This window comes from Pristis pectinata, chromosome 1, assembly GCF_009764475.1.
Source record: "Pristis pectinata isolate sPriPec2 chromosome 1, sPriPec2.1.pri, whole genome shotgun sequence".
In the NCBI taxonomy this organism is placed as follows: Eukaryota; Metazoa; Chordata; class Chondrichthyes; order Rhinopristiformes; family Pristidae; genus Pristis; species Pristis pectinata.
Window position 1 is genome coordinate 145,564,378 of NC_067405.1, and position 18,704 is coordinate 145,583,081.

The following is an 18,704-nucleotide window of genomic DNA, read 5'->3' on the forward strand; positions in this document are numbered from 1 at the left end:
CTGTTCCCCAGTGAGTCAGACTTACCCTGCCTCAGGACCTCCCAAAGTTCTCTACAGCCAATGACATTTCACCAGTGCGGACACAGTTGTATTGGTATATTATTGTCACTTGTACTGAGGTACAGTGAAAAGCTTGTCTTACAAACCGATCGTACAGGTCAATTCATTACACAGTGCAGTTACATTGAGTTAGTACAGAGTGCATGTAGTACAGGTAAAAACAATAACAGTACAGAGTAAAGTGTCACAGCTACAGAGAAAGTGCAGTGCAATAAGGTGCAAGGTCACAACAAGGTAGATTGTGAGGTCAGAGTCCATCTCATCATATAAGGGAACCATTAAGTAGTCTTATCACAGTGGGGTAGAAGCTGTCCTTAAGTCTGGTGGTACGTGCCCTCAGGCTCCTGTATCTTCTACCCGACGGAAGAGGAGGGAAGAGAGAATGTCCCGGGTAGGTGGGGTCTTTGATTATGCTGGCTGCTACACCAAGACAGCGAGAGGTAAAGACAGAGTCCAAGGATGGGAGGCTGGTGTCCGTGATGCGCTGGGCTGTGTCCACAACTCTCTGCAGTTTCTTGTGCTCCTGGACAGAACAGTTGCGGTACCAAGCTGTTATACATCCAGATAGGATGCTCTCTACGGTGCATCGGTAAAAGTTGGTGAGAGTCAAAGGGGACAAACCAAATTTCTTTAGCCTCCTGAGGAAGTAGAGGCGCTGGTGAGCTTTCTTGGCTGTAGCATCTATGTGATTTGACCAGGACAGTTGTAAGGGAGAAAATAGGAAAGGCAATGTGTGCACAGAAAGATCCCACTAACAGCAACGAGCTAATGAACAATTTGTGATATTATTTACACATAAGTACTGGCCAAGGTACCAGGGAGATCTCTCCTGCTCTTCTAAGTATCATAGAACATGAACAGGCCCTTCGGCCCACGATGTCTGTGTTGAGTATGATGTCAAATTAAACTAATCCCTTCACATGATCCAGATCCCTCCATTCCCTGCATATTCATGTCTCTGCCTAAAAATTTCTTGAACACCTCTATTGTATCTGCCTCCACCACCACCCCTGGCAGCCCATTTTAGGCACCCACCACTCTGTGTAAAAAGCTTTCCTGCACATCTCCTTTAAACTTTCCCTTTCTCACCTTAAAGCTCTGCCCTCTAGTATTCAACATTTCTACCCTGGGATAAAAAGGCTGACTGTCTACCCTATCTCTGTCTCTTGTAATTTTATAAGCTTCTATCAGATCTCCCCTCTGCCTCCGACGCTCCAGAGAAAACAACCTAAGTTTGTCCAACCTCTCCTTATAGCTCATGCCCTCTAATCCAGGCACCATCCTGGTAAAAATCATCTGCACTCTCTCCAGAGCTTCCACACCCTTCCCGTAATGGGGCGACCAGAACTGCACACAATACTCCAAGTGCGGCCTAACTAAAGTTTTATACAGCTGCAACATGACTTCCTATACTCTCTGCCCTGACCAGTGAAGGTAAGCATACCTTATTTACCAATCTATCCACTTGTATCTTTGGTTTGGAATGTTTTATCTCTGTGAGGCAGAAGGAAATTTGACCATGCCATTCAGAAATTCCACAGGACACACATACCATGGCTACGAGAGCAGGTCAGAGTCATGGAGTCATACAGCATGGAAACAGGCCCTTTGGCCCAACTGGTCCATGCTGACAGTGTTGCCCAGTGCATTAGTCCTTGTGAGCTAGGTCCACAACACACTTGTGCCCCGTGGCGCCCACCGGTCCCGGAAAGCCCCCAGTGTACCCATGGACACCACATGCTCCTTCTCCAGGGACACACGGGCATGATGGAACCCCGGAAGAGGGTCAGGCTATCAGCTCGGGCAGAACCCTCGACTGCCCGCTGCCCGGACCCGTGAATGGCCATCTTGGCCAGGCCCAGGATCAAACTGACCAGGAGGTCCCCTGAGCCACCCACCCCATCCTACCCCTTGCATCGGGTGACCGGGAGCGTGGGGCTGAAGTGCAGCCAGAACTTGAGAAGCAGCCCCTTCAGATACTCAGAGGGTGCAACCCCTCAAGTGCCATGCATACATGATACACTGACTCCTCCCGGCCGCCGAAATTCAGTCCACTCTCGATGTGGGTGAACTCCAGCTGTCAGAGTGCTGTCACCAGGAATCGGACCACTTCTTGAACACACCTCCAGAACTCACTCCTGCCTCTGGATCAGGCCACGCATGGCGTTAGTTCAACAATGATCTGTATTTCACGAATCTGCTCTCCGATTGGTCAGATGGTTTCTCTATGGCAACAACTTCTGACCTCAGTGGTAGCTGCTTCAGCGAACCTTTGTCGGCCAATCACAAACGAGAATCCATCAATGGCTGTGGGGTAGGTTGTGGCAAAAGGTCTCACTTGCTTCAGAAGCTCTGGTGCACAAGGTGTTAGACCGGACAAGCTAAAAGATCTGTCTGTCCTGTGTATAAAGTCTTTGGCCTGCCCCAAGTCCATCAATTGGAAAAAGAGGAAGAAAGTTTTAAGGAGGTCAGAGCAGAGAGAGGAGAGAGCATGCATAGCCGTGGAAGATGCTGTGTATGTGAGTACACTGTTCTGTGGTGTCTAGAAGACCGTACGATGACACAGTCTCAGGAAGCACTCTGCCGCTGATGGATTTTCAGCCTCAGTTTGCCGTGTGGGAAACAAGGAAACCAACTTCCACGAAGCAGTGTGGTTGAAAACTCACATTATTGGTTTTTCAAGTGATATTGGTGGAGCAAGAAATACTAGGCAGGAAGCTGTAAAAACAAGGCACTGCCACAGGATAGCCCTCAGCACGGTGACCTCCGGAGAGTTATAGAGCACAGAAACAGGCCCTTCGGCCCAACTCATCCATGCTGACCCAGTTGCCTCCCTGAGCTAGTCCCATATCCCTCTAAAGCTTTCCAATCCATGTCCCTGTCTAAAGTTAAACACTAAGTGTAGCCATCTCAACTGCTTCCTCTGGCAGCTCATTCCATGTACCTATCACCCTGTGTGACAAAGTTTTTATAAAATAAGATTTCTTTATTAGTCACATGTACATCAAAACACACAGTGAAATGCATCTTTTGCGTAGAGTGTTCTGGGGGCAGCCCACAAGTGTCACCACACTTCTGGCACCAATGTAGCATACCCATAACTTCCTAACCTGTACATCTTTGGAATGTGGGAAGAAACCTACACAGTCATGGAGAGAACAAGCTCCTTGCAGACAGCAGCCAGAATTGAACCTAGGTCACCAGCACTGCAATAGTGTTATGCTAACCACTACACTACCGTGCCTGCCCCTTAGGTCCCCTTTAAATCTTTCCCCTCTCACCTTAGAACTATGGCCTCTAGTTTTAGACTCCCTTACCCTGGGAGAAAGGCTGACCAAAGTTTTCCATGTCCTTCATGATTTTATACTTCTCTATAAAGTCACCCCACCTCCTGCTCTCCAGCCCCTCCTTACAACTCAAGGTCCTCCAGTCCAGTTAACATCTTTGTGAATCTTTTCTACCCCCTTTTCAACTTGAGTAGTAGCTTAAAAGTTGCCCAACATAGGAGTGAATCCAGGAAGCTGTCACAATGTCAAGCAAAGAGCAAGATCACAGAGAACCCAAATGCAGCACACCAGTACAAGACTGGAGTCAGGATGCTTCCTTGGAACCAAACATAGGCAGTGAAGAAATCATGCCTCAGGGCTCTGAGGCAGAGTCCCAACGCAGAAACAGGATATCCTTGGAGAAACACCAAAACTGGGACTGTGCTAGAGTAGACAGCTCTAAGCAGCCAGGAGCCAAAGTATACCCAAAGATTGACCAATACTCTGGCAACTAGTGCCAGTGAAACCAGGGCTCTTATGCTAGTCTCCTGATGGGGCTCAGGTGTGTGTTGTTGTGCGATTAGTAGTGCATGGACTCCATGTGCTGCACAACGAGGCACCATCAATGGAGCCGAATCAAGGGCCAGCACTCAGAACCACAACAGAAGCGAACAAAAAATGAAGCTGCTTGTTAGCAAAATGGCTCAGTTGGATACTAACATGATGCTTTATTGAAACAAGTTGATAACATGATACTCTGGAGGGTAATAAAATGATAAAAGAGAGGGTGCAGCAGAGATTTAGGAAGGACGGTTCCAGGAATGAAGGGTTTCAGCCACGTTTAGCATGGAGGAGCTGGGGTTGTCTTCCTTGGAGCAAAGGAAGTTGACAGGAGGTTGAATTGGCGTGCACGAGGTCAACGCCGGCTCAGGCAGAATCAGGAGAGGGAGACTGTTCCCATGAGCTAGTGCTTCAATGACCAAAGGGGGATATTGGCCAAAGGATGTATGAGGAGGGGGATGTGAGGAATTGTGCAGAGTGGTGATGATCTGGAAATGACTGCCTGTAAGGGAGGTGGAAGCAGAAACATATGGGGAGAGTCATCGATCCATACAGCACGGAAACAGGCCCTTCGACCCAACTCGTCCATGCCGACAGTGTTGCCCAGCGAGCTAGTCCCATCTGCCCGCATTTGGCCCAGAGCCCTCTAAACCTCTCCTATCCATGGACTTATCTAGATGGCTTTTAAACGTTGCTAATGTGCCCACCTCAACCACTGTTTCTGGCAGCTCATTCCAAATACGCACCACCCTTTGCATGAAGAAGCTGCCCCTGATGTCCCTTTTAAATCTCTCGCCTCTTGTTTTTAGCAGCCCCTCCCTGGGAAAAAGATGATGTGCTTTCACCCTGTCCATGCCCGTCATGATCTTATACACCTCTATCAGGTCACCCCTCAATCTCCGACGTTCCAGGGAATAAAGTCCTAGTCTACACAACCTCTCCTTGTAACACAGACCCCCAAGTCCGGGCAACATCCTGGTAAATCTTTTCTGCGCTCTTTCTAGTTTAACAACATCTTTCCTATAACAGAGTGACCAAAATTGTACAAGATGATAAGATGATAAGAGGCATAGATCGAGTGGACAGTCAGACACTTTTTCCCAGGGTGACAATGGCTAACATGAGGGGACATAATTTGAAGGTGATTGGAGGAAGGTATAAGGGGGATTTAAGGGGTAAGTTTTTTACACAGAGAGTGGTGGGTGCGTGGAACACACTGCCGGCAGAGGTTGTGGGGGCAGATACATTAGATACAAGAGGCTCTTAGATAGACACATGAATGATAGAGAAATGGGAGAGCTATGTGGGAGGGAAGGGTTAGATAGAGCAGGATAAAATGTCGGCACAACATTGTGGGCTGAAGTGCCTGTACTGTGCTGTAGTGTTCTGTGTTCTATGTTCTAAAACTGTACGCTATACTCCAAGTGTGGCGTTAAGGGAAAATAATTTTTGGAACTAAAGTTAAGTCCTTGTCCACTCTGATACAGAATACTAAGATGCAGCAAAGCCATTTCCTTAGTTTGGGGATCTTGAAGAAGGAATCACAACAACATTAAAGCATTTAGAAGTGAAATCAGGAAGCAAAAAACTAGTAGTACAGCAGCGCAGGAGGAGGAGCTGCTACCTCACAGCTCCAGCGACCCAGGTTCGATCCCGACCTCCGGCTCTGTCTGGGTGCAGTTTGCACGTTCTCCCTGTGACCACGTGGGAATCCCCCCCCAGTGCTCCTGTCCCCTCCCACATCCCAAAGACGTGCGGGTTGGTGGATCAATTGGCTGCGGTAAATTGCCCCCAGTGCGTGAGTAAGGGGTAGAATCTGGAGGGAGTTGATGGGACTGTGGGGGAGAAAAAATTGGGATTAGTGTAAATGTGTGGTTGATGGTCAGCATAGACTTGATGGGCTGAAGGGCCCGTTTCCATGCTGAATTACCCTTGACTTTAAAACATAATTGACCAGACTGAGCTCAGCGGTATTGATGGTACTGATATTGGTATTGGTTTATTATTGCCACTTGTACTGAGGTACAGTGAAAAACTTGTCTTGCGTACCGAACGTACAGGTCAATTCATTACACAGTGCAGTTACACTGGGTTAGTACGGAGTGCATTGAGGTAGTACAGGTAAAAACAATAACAGTACAGAGTAACGTGTCACAGCTACAGAGAAAGTGCAGTGCTATAAGGTGCAAAGTCACAACAAGGTAGATCGTGAGGTTGGAGTCCATCTCATCATATAAGGAAACCATTCAATAGTCCTATCATTGGATATGATTGTAAAGTTGTAAGATTAGCAAATGGAACTATAGGTGGCAGAGTTGCCTTCCTGTATTGGATTCCTTAACACCTTCCTTAAAACGTCAAGAGCTTGTGTCAAGAGATGTGAGTTGTAAAAGAATAAATTATTTGTTTTTTTTTTCACGTGAATTCCGTGAGATCGAATCTTAGTCCGCATCCCGTTTTCGGGAAGTGACTTGTGAATTCCATAAGGGTGAATTTTCAATAACGTGAACGGTCATAACACGAGGGTGCCCTGTACTGACTGGCCGCGATTAGACTGAACAACAGAGCAGGTTCAATGCCAAGCTCCTGTTCCTAGACAAGGGAGGTTTGCGGTGTATCTAATCGGTCAAGGAGGTGTCGGATTTGACCATGGCTGAGATGCATTCTCTACAACTAACATTGGTTACCATGGCAAGGAGGAAAAAAAAATCCAAAGCTTCTAATGTCAAGGAATGTTTCCCTTTATACTTAGAAAGGCAGTGTCACCAAACACCACCAGATCTTTAAAGAAATTTGGCATGTCTCCATTGACCCTCACCAATTTTTATCAATGCACCATAGAGCGCATCCTATCTGGATCCATCATGGCTTGGTACGGCAGCTGCTCTGCCCGGGACCGCAAGAAACTGCAGAGAGTTGTGGACGCAGCCCAGCGCATCACAGAAACCAGCCTCCCCTCCATGGACTCTGTCTACACTTCTCACTGCCTTGGGAAAACAGCCAACATGATCAAAGACCCCACCCACCCAAATATTCTCTCTTCTCCCCCCTCCCATCGGGCAAAAGATACAAAAGCCTGAAAGCATGTACCACCAGGCTCAAGGACAGCTTCTACCTCACTATTATAAGACTATTGAATGGCCCCCAGTGCGATAAGATGGACTTTTGACCTCACAATCTACCTCGTTATGACCTTGCACCTTATTGTCTGCCTGCACTGCACTTTCTCTGTAGCTGTGACACTTTATTCTGCATTCTGTTATTGTTTTCCCTTGTACTACCTCAATGCACTGTGTAATGAAATGATCTGTACGGACGGTATGCAAGACAAGTTTTTCACCGTACCTTGGTACACATGGCAATAATAAACCAATTTACCAATTTACCCTCACGCACCTCCCATGGGTTTGAAAATCCAGCTTTTAAAATATTATAGTCATTGTATTTTTCAACTCGTGTTATTTTTGGCTCCGAGGAAGCAGATGAGGAGGTTGAGGTGAGGCACAAGATAATTTTTCTCTCTCCTCAAGCAGTATCGATCATAGAAACATTTCTAATGTTGAAAGGACTGGACAGAGTAGATGTGGCTAAGCTGTTTCCCTTGGTGGGTGAGTCCAGGCTAGAGGGCACCATCTTAGAATTAGAGGGTACAGGTTTAAAACAGAGATGAGGAGAAATTTCTTTAGCCAGAGGGTAGTGAATTTGTGGAATTCTTTGCCACGTACAGCAGTGGAGGCCCGGTCATTGGGGGTGTTTAAGGAGGAGATTGAGGGGTATCTAATTAGTCAAGGTATCAAGGGATATGAGGATAAGGCTGAGAATTGGGGCTAGAAAGGAATAGTTTTTTTCCCCTTTCTTTTTTTCTTTTCCTAGCTCATGGAGCAGACTCGATGGGCCGAATGGCGTACTTCTGCTCCCTTGTCTTGTGATCTTGTGACAATGAGATAAAACAGGAGTTTAGTGAGGTTCAGATGACAAATGTGAGCTAAGAGAGGCTCCATTGCCTGCCAGAACTTCTAAGTTAGGGTATTAGTTTTCTAAGTCTGACTGTGTTTGTTAAATGCAAGCCTTCCACTGCACATACCTGCTTTTCTTGCCAGCACCAAGCTTTCTCAACTCCCACGGAAAGTTTTGCCTATTACGCACACTCTCTTCCTGTTACACTTCGCCAGTTACAGTGATTTCCACACATTTTCCTTGTCACAGCTTCACCCGAATCTTCAGTTCCTGTAACCCAGTGCCTGGAATAAGACGGATTATGATAACAGGCCAGCTTCATGGATGTGGAAGGTCAACTGGTGACTGGATTTTTTACTTACACTATGAATTGAGGCAAAAGGGAACACACAAATGTAACATGTTTCTTTTTGAATTTGAATTGAATTGAATTTGTTTATTATTGTCATATGTACCGAGATAGGGTTTTGCACGTCATCCATACAGATCATTTCAAAAGCGTCAGTACATTGAGGTATTATAAAAGAAAAGCAATTACAGAATGCAGAATAAGGTGTTACAGCTACAGAGAAAGTGCAGTGCAGGCAGACAATAAGGTGCAAGGCCATAACAAGGTAGATTGTGAGGTCAAGAGTTCATCTTTAACGTGCAAAAGGTCCATTCGAGAGTCTTATAACAGTGAGATAGAAGCTGTCCTTGAGCCTGGTGGTACATGTTTTCAAGCTCTTGTACCTTCTGCTCGCTAGAAGGGGGGAGCAGAGAGAATGTGCAGGGTCGGAGGGATCTTTGATTATGTTGTCTGCTTTACTGAGGCAGCGAGAGCTTCCAAAGTGTAACACTTTGCACTTATCTGAATTAAACTCCATTTGCCATTCCTCAGTCCACCTACCCAGCCGATCAAGATCCTGCTGCAATTCTTCACTCTCTATGACACCACCTGCTTTAGTGTCATTGCAAACTTGCTAACTATTCCTCGTATATTCCCATCCAACATGTTTCAGAGTCTTTCCAGCATTTTCTGGTTTTTCTTAATTTCAGATTTCCAGCATCTGCAGGTTTTTTAATTTTGATTTGACTTTGTGCATCAGGGTCTCAGTTTATTGTCTGTTATGCTTAAGTGACGTTTAAGTATGTGACATGCATTGTCTAATGCATTGTAAGTTATTTCCTGCCTGCCAAGTTTATAAGTTTCTTACTTGCCCTAACTTCCTACCCAATGGTAGCAAGTCCTGATGAAAGGTCCCAACCCGAAACGTCCCCCACAGATGCTGCCTGACCCGCTGAGTCCCTCCAATGCCTTTGTGTGTTGCTCCAGATTTCCAGCATCTGCAGTCTCCTGTGTACCCGATGTTTTAATGCTGAAAGTAGTTGATAATACAATGTACATATTATGGGTATTTTCTTCTCTTCCCTTGCAGGGTTCCAGAAACAGCTGCTCTTCCCTCGCACGACACAGATTGTGATCGAGGATGGCTTTGGAGGGCTTGTCCGTCGCTTACGTGAACCTTGGGATCTTCATGGCCTGTCCACCAAACGGACAGGCCAATCGGTGTGCTGGCCCCAGGAGTGTGAGGTCATTAAGGAGCGGATTAGACATATTGGTGAGACCAGACTAACACCTGAAATGATGGGCTGTCTCGTGTGGAGAAGTTTGACGGGGCTAGGCTTGTATCTTCTGGGGATTAGAAGATTGAGAGGGGATGATTAAAAGATCCTGAGAGGTCTTGACAGGGTGCACGAGATGTGTCCTCTTGTAGGAGAGTCTAGAACTAGGGATAAATAAATAAATAAATTTGTTTATTATTGTCACACGTACTGAGGTACAGTGAAAATCTTTGTTTTGCATGCCATCCATACAGATCATTTCATCACATCAGTACATCGAGGTAGTACAAGGGAAAACAATAACAGAATAAAGAATAAAGTGTTACAGTTACAGAGAAAGTGCAGTGCAGGCAGACAATAAGGTGCAAGGTCATAGCAAGATAGATTGTGAGGTCAAGAGTCCATCTCATCGTATAAAGAACAGTTCAATAGTCTTATAACAGTGGGATAGAAGCTGTCCTTGAGCCTGGTGGTACGTGCTTTCAGGCTTTTGTATCTTCTGCCTGATGGGAGGGGGGAGAAGAGAGAATGCCCCAGGTGGGTGGGTCTTTGATTATTTTGTCTGCTTTACCAAGGCAGCGAGAAGTGTAGACAGAGTCCATGGAGGGGAGGCTGATTTCTGTGATGTGCTGAGCTGTGTCCACAACTCTCTGCAGTTTCTTGGGGTCACGGACAGAGCAGTTGCTGTACCAAGCTGTGATGCATCTGGATAGGATGCTTTCTATGGTGCATCGATAACAATTGGTGAGGGGAGGGTCATTGTTTAAAAATAAGATTAGATCACATGAGATTCAGGACAAGCTAGCTATATGGATACAAGATTGACGTGATGGCAGGAGACAGAGGGTGACAGTGGAGGGTTATTTTTCAGACTAGAGGCCTGTGACCAGCGGTGTGCCGCAGGGGTTGGTGCTGGGTCCGCTTTTGTTTGTCATCTGTATTAACGAGCTGGATGAGAGTGTGGGTGGGATGGTTAGTAAATCTGCAGATGGCACTAAACTTGGTAGCATAGGGGACGGTGAAGAAGATTGTCTAAGATTAAGATCAACTGGGCCAGTGGGCAAAGGTATGGCAGATGGAGTTTAATTCAGGTAAATATGAGGTGTTGCATTTTGGTCAGATAAAACAAGACAAAACTTACACAGTAAATAGCAGGGCCCTGGAGAATGTTGTAAAACAGAGAAGGGTAGAGATACATAGTTCCCTGTAAGTAGTGACGCAGGTAAATAGGGTGGTGAAGAAGGCATTTGGCACACTGGCCTTCATTGGTCAGGGTATTGAGAAGAGGAGTTGGGATGTCACATTACGGTGTACAAGACATTGGTAAGGCCACATTTGGAGCACTGTGTACAGTTTGGGTCGCCCTGCTGTAGGAAGGATTTCATTAAACTGGAAATGGTGCAAAAAAGATTTATGAGGATTTTACCAGGACTAGAGGGTTTGAGTTGTAAGGAGAGGTCGGACAGGCTGGCGCTTTTCTCCCTGGAGCCTAGGAGACTGTGGGGTGACATTATAGAGTTTCATAAAATCATGAGGGGCAGAGATAAGGTGGATGGTCATAGTCTTTTCCCCAGAGTAGAGGAATCCAAAACTAGAGGGCATAGGATTGAGGGGAAAGATTTAAAAGGGACCTGAGGGGCAACCTTTTCACACAGAGGGTGATGGGCACCTGGAATCAGCAGCCAGAGGAAGTGGTTGAGGCAGGTACAATTACAACATTTAAAAGACAGTTGGACAGGTACATGGATAGGAAAGGTTGAGAGGGATACGGGCCAAAAGCGGGCAAATGGGACTAGCTCAGGAAGGCACCTTGGTCAGCACGGACAAATTGGGCCGAAGGGCCTGTTTCCGTGCTGTATGACTCTATGACTTTCAGGGGCCATCCATTTAAGTCAGAGATGGGGTGAAGATTTTGCTCTTGGCAGTCATAGCACAGAACCAGGCCCTTCAGCCCAACATATCCATGCTGACCAAAACAGTAGTCCCATCTGCCCGAATTTGCCCCGTAGCCCTCTAATGCCTCAGTGACTCAGATATTTGTCTGGACGCTTCTTAAATGTTGTGATCAGGTCACGGGTCCGTGGAACTCTCCTCCTCAAAGGGTGGTGGGCGCAGAGACTTTGAATATTGTTGAGGCCGAGGTGGATGGATACTTGAGAAACAAGGAAATGGAATGTTACTGTGTAGAGATGAGAATGCAGAGCTGAGATTATCATCAGTGCACCAAGGTCTTCCTAGATGGCAGGGTAGGCTTGAGTGTCCTACTGCTGTTCCTAACTGGTATGTACTGTATGTATGTAAGAGCAGGGATATCCTTCCCAGTGTTTACTACAGATTGTTCATTATCACGGTGCAGTGGGTGGGACTTTACTGAATGCAAATAGTCTGCTGTGTTTCTCACACCAGTGACTTTCCTTCAGAAATTCCTCATTCACGGCAAAGTATTTTCGAAGGTCCTGTGGTTGTGACAGATGCTCTTGTTTTTGGCTAACTTCCTAAATCTATGCAATTTCCCTACATTCTGCGATGTTAGGCTTCAACCGTTTTGAGAGAATGAACAAACAAAGCTTACAGCATCAGCTGATTTGTTAAAATTGTTAAAGTTCCCCAGCTTCTCTCTTACTTACACACTCAAGTGGGACTGACCTTTCTCAGAAACAGGACGCCTGGGTGAGCAGTGCCACAACAACAACCTCTCGCTCAACGTCAGTTAAACTAAAGAGCTGGTCGTTGACTTCAGGAAGGGGAAGGAGGGTGAACATGTGCTAGTCTACATTGGGGGGATCGGCGGTGGAGAGAGTCAGCAGCTTTAAATTCCTGAGTGTTAACATATCAGATGACCTGTCCTACGCCTAGCACATTGATGCAATCACGAAGAAGGTGTGCCAGCGACTTTACTTCTTTCAGTAGGTGAAGGAGGTTCAGCTCATCACCGAACACTCTGACAAACTTCTACAGATGTACTGTTGAAAGTATCCTGACTGGTTGCATCACGGTCTGGGACGGCAATTCGAATGCGCAGGAACGTAAGAAGCTGCAGAGAGCAGTGGACTCTGTCCAATACATCACGGGCACATCCCTCCCCACCATCGGGAGTATCTACAGGAGGCGCTGCCTCAAGAAGGCAACATCCATCATCAAAGATCCCCACCATCTGGGCCGTGCCATCTTCTCGCAGCTCCCATTGGGCAGGAGGTACAGAAGCCTGAAGTCCCACACCACCAGGTTCAGGAACAGCTACTTCCCTTCAACCATTCGGTTCTTGAACCAACCGGCACAACCCTAATCACTACAGTAAAGCAACACTATGACCACTTTGATCACTTTTCACTAAAGGGGACTTCGTCCTTTTTTGTTCGAATTGTATTCTTTGTTGTAAAAAGTGTGTATAATTCACGTTGAATATTTTTTTGTGAATGCTGCTTTTGTGAACGGGCAGACACGGTAGTGTAGCGGTTAGCGTAATGCTATTACAGCGCCAGTGACCCGGGTTCAATTCCCGCCGCTGTCTGCAAGGAGCTTGTACGTTCTCCCCGTGCCTGGGTGGGTTTCCTCCGGGTGCTCCGGTTTCCTCCCACATTCCAAAGACGTACGGGTTAGGAAGTTGTGGGCATGCTATGTTGGCGCCGGAAGCGTGGCTACACTTGTGGGCTGCCCCCAGAACACTCTACGCAAAAGATGCATTTCACTGTGTGTTTCGATGTACATGTGGCTAATAACGATATCATCTTATCTTATCTTGTCTTATCTGGTGCTCTGTGCCTGTGATGCTGCTGCAAGTAAGTTTTTCATTGCACCCGTACACACATGGACTTGTGCATCTGACAATAGACTCGACTTTGACTTTACTTTGAACTTCTGCTAGACGTTTACTGACTCGAAACAGCTCCAAGGAAATTTGGCCTCAGTGTATCCCCTCAGTCTAGTAGACTACAGAATCACGTGGGTAGAACCCTGCCTCACAGTTCCACAACCCGGTTTCGATCCTGACCTCGGGTGCTGTCTGCGTGGAGTTTGCACATTCTCCCTGTGACTGTGTGGGTTTACCCCGAGTGCTCTGGTTTCCTCCCACATCCCAAAGGTGTGCAGATTAGTAGGTTAATCAGTCATTTTAAAATTCTACTTTTGTGTAGGTGAGGGGTAGAATCCTGAGGGGAGTTGATGGGAATGTGGGGAGAATAAATTGGGATTAATCAATGGGTAATTGATGGTTAATGTGGACTCGTTAGGCTGAAGGGTCTGTTTCCCTGCTGTACGACTCTATGACTCTAGAGCAACAAACAATCTGCTGGAGGAACTCAGTGGGTCGAGCAGCATCTGTGGGGGGAGAGGAATTGTCAGCAGAGCTGACACAGGGTTTCGATCTGAAACATTGACAATTCCTTTCCCCCCCACAGATGCTGCTCGACCCCCTGAGTTCCTCCAGCAGATTGTTCCAGCATCTGCAGTCTCTTGTGTCTCCTACGACTCTGGAGTCTTGCTGCAAGGCCTGACCATCTCTCACATTTTACAGAGGGAGTTCCATTAGGACCAGAACCTCTCTACCTTGTAACTGGTTTGGAAGAAGCACCAATCTACACTGAAGAGGGTGAAGTGGTTTATGTCACCAGCAAAGGTATGGAAATGGTCGACATGTTCCCTGGTCGGTTGTAATGTGCTCAAGTGCAAGAGCTTGTGTTACTTATAAGAAGCTCTTCTTAGATTCTTAAATGTTCAAACTGCAGCCACGGACCGAGGCTGTGATGGGAACCAGAGCGGATAAGTTCTGAAGGACCCCATGCTGAGGATAGAACAGAGAACATAGAACATTACAGCACAGTACGGGCCCTTCAGCCCACGATGTTGTGCCGACCTACATAAACCCACTCAATCCATCCCCCTCTCTACTTCACCTCCCATAACCCTCTATTTTTCTTTCGTCCATGTGCCTCTTAAATAACCCTATCGTATCGGCCCCTACCACCATCCCTGGCAGTGTATTCCAGGCACCCACCACTCTCTGTGTAAAAAACCTTCCTCTGACATCTCCCCTGAGCTTTCCTCCACGCACCTTGAACAGGTGACCTCTAGTACTGGCCAGTGCCACCCTGGGGAAAAGATGCCGGCTATCAACTTTGTCACGCCTTACACACCTCTTTAAAATCTCCTCTCATCCTCCGTCCCTCCAAAGAGAAAAGCCCTAGCTCGCTCAACCTATCCTCATAAGATGTGCTCTCCTATCCTGGCAGCATCCTGGTAAACCTCCTCTGCACCCTCTCTAAAGCTTCCTATAATGAGGCAACCAGAACTGAACACAATACTCCAAGTGTGGTCTAACCAGAGTCCTATAGAGCTGCAACGTTACCTCTCCACTCTTGAACTCAATCCCCCGGCTAATGAAGGCCAGCACACCATATGTCTTTTTAACCACCCTACCAACTTGCACGGCGACTTTGAGGGATCTATGTACTAGAACCCCAAGATCCCTCTGTTCCTCCACACTGTTAAGAATCCTGCCATTAACCATGTACTTTGCCTTAAAGTTCGTTCTTCCAAAGTGTATCACTTCACACTTCTCCTGATTGAACTCCATCTGCCACTTCTCTGCCCAACTCTGCATCCTGTCAATATCCTGTTGCAACTACGACAACCTTCTTTGCTATCTACTGCACCACTAACCTTGTGTCATCTGCAAACTTACCAACCCACCCTTCCACGTCATCATCCAAATCATTTATAAAAATCACAAAGAGCAGGGGTCCAGAGCTGCAGAACACCACTAGTCACCGACCTCCAGGTTGAATACTCCCCTTCTACAACTACTCTCTGCCTTCTGTGGGCAAGCCAATTTCAAATCCACACAGCCAATTTTCCATGGATCCCATACCTTATGACTTTCTGGATGAGCCTACCATGGGGAACCTTTTCAAACACCTTGTTAAAATCTATATATACAACATCTACTGCACTACCTTCATCAATCTGTCTTGTCACTTCCTCAAAAAACTCTATTAGGCTTTTGAGGCACGACCTGCCCTTCACAAAGCCACGTTGACTATGCCTAATAAGACATAGACTTCTCTGAATGTTCATAAATCCTGTCCCTAAGAATCCTCTCCAATACTTTGCCCACCACTGACGTAAGACCAGCTGGTCTATAATTCCCAGGATGATCGCTTTTACCTTTCTTGAGCAATGGAACAACGTTTGCCATCCTCCAATCCTCCGGTACCACTCCTGTGTCCAGGGAGGACTCAAAGATCATCATTAATGCTCCAGCAATCTCTTTCCATGGTAATCTGGGTTATATCCTGTCCAACCCTGGTGACTTATCTATCCTAATGCTTTTTATTAGCTCCAACACTGCTTCTTTCTTAGCGTAGAACATATTTGCCAGTTCTACGCTAACCTCCCCTTCGTCTAAGCCCCTCTCACTGGGGAACACTGAAGGAAAATATTCATTCAGGACCTCCCCTACCTCCTTTGCCTCCAGACACATTTCTCCCCCCTTATCCCTGAGCCATCCTACCCTCATCCTAGTCATCCTCTCGTTCCTCACGTACATGTAGAACACCTTGGGGTTTTCCTTAACCCTACTTGCCAAGGTCTTCTCATGCCCCCTTCTAGCTCTCCTAAATCCTTCTTAAGCTCTTTCCTGGCTACCTTATAACTCTCAAGAGCCCTATCTGATTTTTGCTTCCTAAACCTTAAATATGCTTCCTTCTTCCCCTTTACTAAACCTTCCACCTCTCTTGTTAACCATGGTTCCTTCACCCTGCCATCTTTTCCCTGTCTCAGTGGGTCAAACCCATCTGGAACCCCATGCAAGTGGTTCCTAAACAACCTCCACATTTCTGTGGTGCATTTACCAGAGAACATCTGTTCCCAGTTTACGCTCCCAAGTTCCTGCCAAATACAATCGTAATTTGCCCTCCCCCTAAATACTTTGCCATAATGTCTGCTCCTATCCTTGTCCATGGCTATGGTAAAGGTCAGGGAGTTGTGGTCACTATCCCCGAAATGCTCTCCCACCGAGAGGTCTGTCACCTGATCAGGCTCATTGCCTAGTACCAGGTCAGAATGGCCTCTCCTCTAGTCAGCCTCTCCACATACTGTGTCAGGAATCCTTCCTGGACACATGTAACAAATTCTGCCCCATCTAAACCTTTTGCACTAAGGAGGTGCCAATCAATATTAGGGAAGTTGAAATCACCCATGACAACAACCCTGTTATTTTAGCACGTTTCCAAAATCTGCCTCCCAATCTGTTCCTCAGTGTCCCAATGGCTATTTGGGGACCTATAGAATACTCCCAATAAAATGATTGCTCCCTTCCTATTTCTGACTTCCATCCACACTGACTCAATAGACGATCCCTCTCTGATGTCCTCCCTTCCTACAGTAAGGACGCATAATCTTTGTTTAATTTCCCTACCATTTCTCCTGTCTGTCTGTGATGGCCCTTTTTATCACTATAAGTGACACTCCTCTCCCTTTGCTGAATGAAGAATCGGTTTATTATTGTCACATGTACCGAGGTGCAGTGAAAAACTTGTCTTGCATACTGTTCATACAGATTAATTCATTACACAGTGCATTGAGGTAGTACAAGGTAAAACAATAACAGAATGCAGAATAAAGTGTTACAGTTACAGAGAAAGTGCAGTGCAGGCAGACAATAAAGTGCAAGGCCATAACGAGGTAGATTATGAGGTAGGAGTCCATCTTATTACAAGAATTGCAATTGGTCAGTTTGGGCTCGTCCTCATATTTGAAAGACTTCAACGTGACTTAGACTAATGATATAGGATGATGCATCACATCCCAAGCTGATACTGGCTTCCCAGTCATTAGGTAGGTACTTGCATTTGCTAATGACGAGTCTAACATCTCTTTGAGATCTTGGTGCAGACTAGCTATAGGAAGGATGTCCTTAAACTGGAGAGCGTGCAGAAAAGGTTCACAAGGATATTACCGGGACTGGAGGGCTTGAGTTATAAGGAGAGGCTGGACAGGCTGGGACTGTTCTCCCTGGAGTGAAGGAGGCTGAGGGGTGACATTATCAAGGTTTATAAAATCATGAGGGGCATGGATAAGGTCAAGGGTGACAGTCTTTTCCCCACAGTAGGGGAGTCTAAAACTAGAGGGCATAGGTTGAAGGTGAGAGGGGAAAGATGTTTTAAGGGGCGCTGAGGGACAAGTATTTCATACAGAAGGTGGTGGGTATGTGGAATGAGCTGCCAGAAGAGGTAGTAGAGGTGGGTACAATAAATTGGTAATTGGTATTGGTTTATTATTGTCACATGTACCGGGATACAGTGAAAAGCTTTTGCTTGCATGACATCCATGCAGATCATAAGTGCATTGAGGTAGTATTAGTATTGGTATTGGTTTATTATTGTCACTTGTGCCGAGGTACAGTGAAAAACTTGTCTTGCATACCGATCGTGCAGATCAATTCATTACACAGTGCGTTTACATTGAGTTAGTACAGAGTGCATTGATGTAGTACAGGTAAAAACAATAACAGTACAGAGTAAAGTGTCACAGCTACAGAGAAAGTGCAGTGCAATAAGGTGCAAGGTCACAACAAGGTAGATCGTGAGGTCATAAACAATAACAGAATGCAGAATAAAGTGTTACAGTTACATCGAAAGTGCAGTGCAGGCAGACAATAAGGTACAAGATCAAAACAAGGTAGATCGTGAGGTCAAGCGTCCATCTTATCATACTAGGGTCTTATAACAGCGGGATAGAAGCTGTCCTTGAGCCTGGTGGTACGTGGTCTCAAGACATAGATAGGAAGGGTTTAGAGGGATATGGGCCAAACACAGGCAAATGGGACTAACTCAGGTAGGCTACTTGGTTGGCATGGACAATTTGGGCCGAAGGGCCTGTTTCTGTGCTGAGTGCAATATACAGTGGGGACTTCAAAGGTCCAAATGGAGTGCTCCTCATGCCTGAAGGACATCACTGGTTTACATTGGTGCATCTGTCTTGCAGCTAACTCGGAACCTTTCTTCACCTTCTCACGGGTGGGTGGCAGTTCCCAGCCCCTGACCCAGGCAGCCATTAACCTCGACAAGCAGGACAACACGCTGATATTTGAGGCTCGCTTCGAGTGTGGAAACCTGCAGAAAGTTCTGAAAGTGTACGTATTTCACACAGAGTGAGGTAAAACTCCGATAATCAACATCCTTGGGACTTTGGTACTGCTGGACTGTCAAATGTCTGGACAATTGGTATTGGTATTGGTTTATTATTGTCGCTTGTACC

General features: G+C 46.3%; 1 protein-coding gene across 1 annotated transcript in view; it reads left to right on the forward strand.

Moving 5' to 3' along the window:
- Window positions 1–8,154: 8,154 nt before the first annotated feature.
- LOC127572497 (cytosolic carboxypeptidase 2-like) overlaps window positions 8,155–18,704 on the forward strand; it is a 40,013-nt gene continuing 29,463 nt past the window's right edge. Inside the window, exons 1-4 of the mRNA XM_052019888.1 lie at window positions 8,155–8,177; window positions 9,263–9,445; window positions 13,963–14,064; window positions 18,432–18,579. Coding sequence (XP_051875848.1) covers window positions 8,165–8,177; window positions 9,263–9,445; window positions 13,963–14,064; window positions 18,432–18,579 — 446 coding nt within the window. The 5' untranslated portion in view covers window positions 8,155–8,164. The remainder of the gene's footprint in view (window positions 8,178–9,262; window positions 9,446–13,962; window positions 14,065–18,431; window positions 18,580–18,704) is intronic.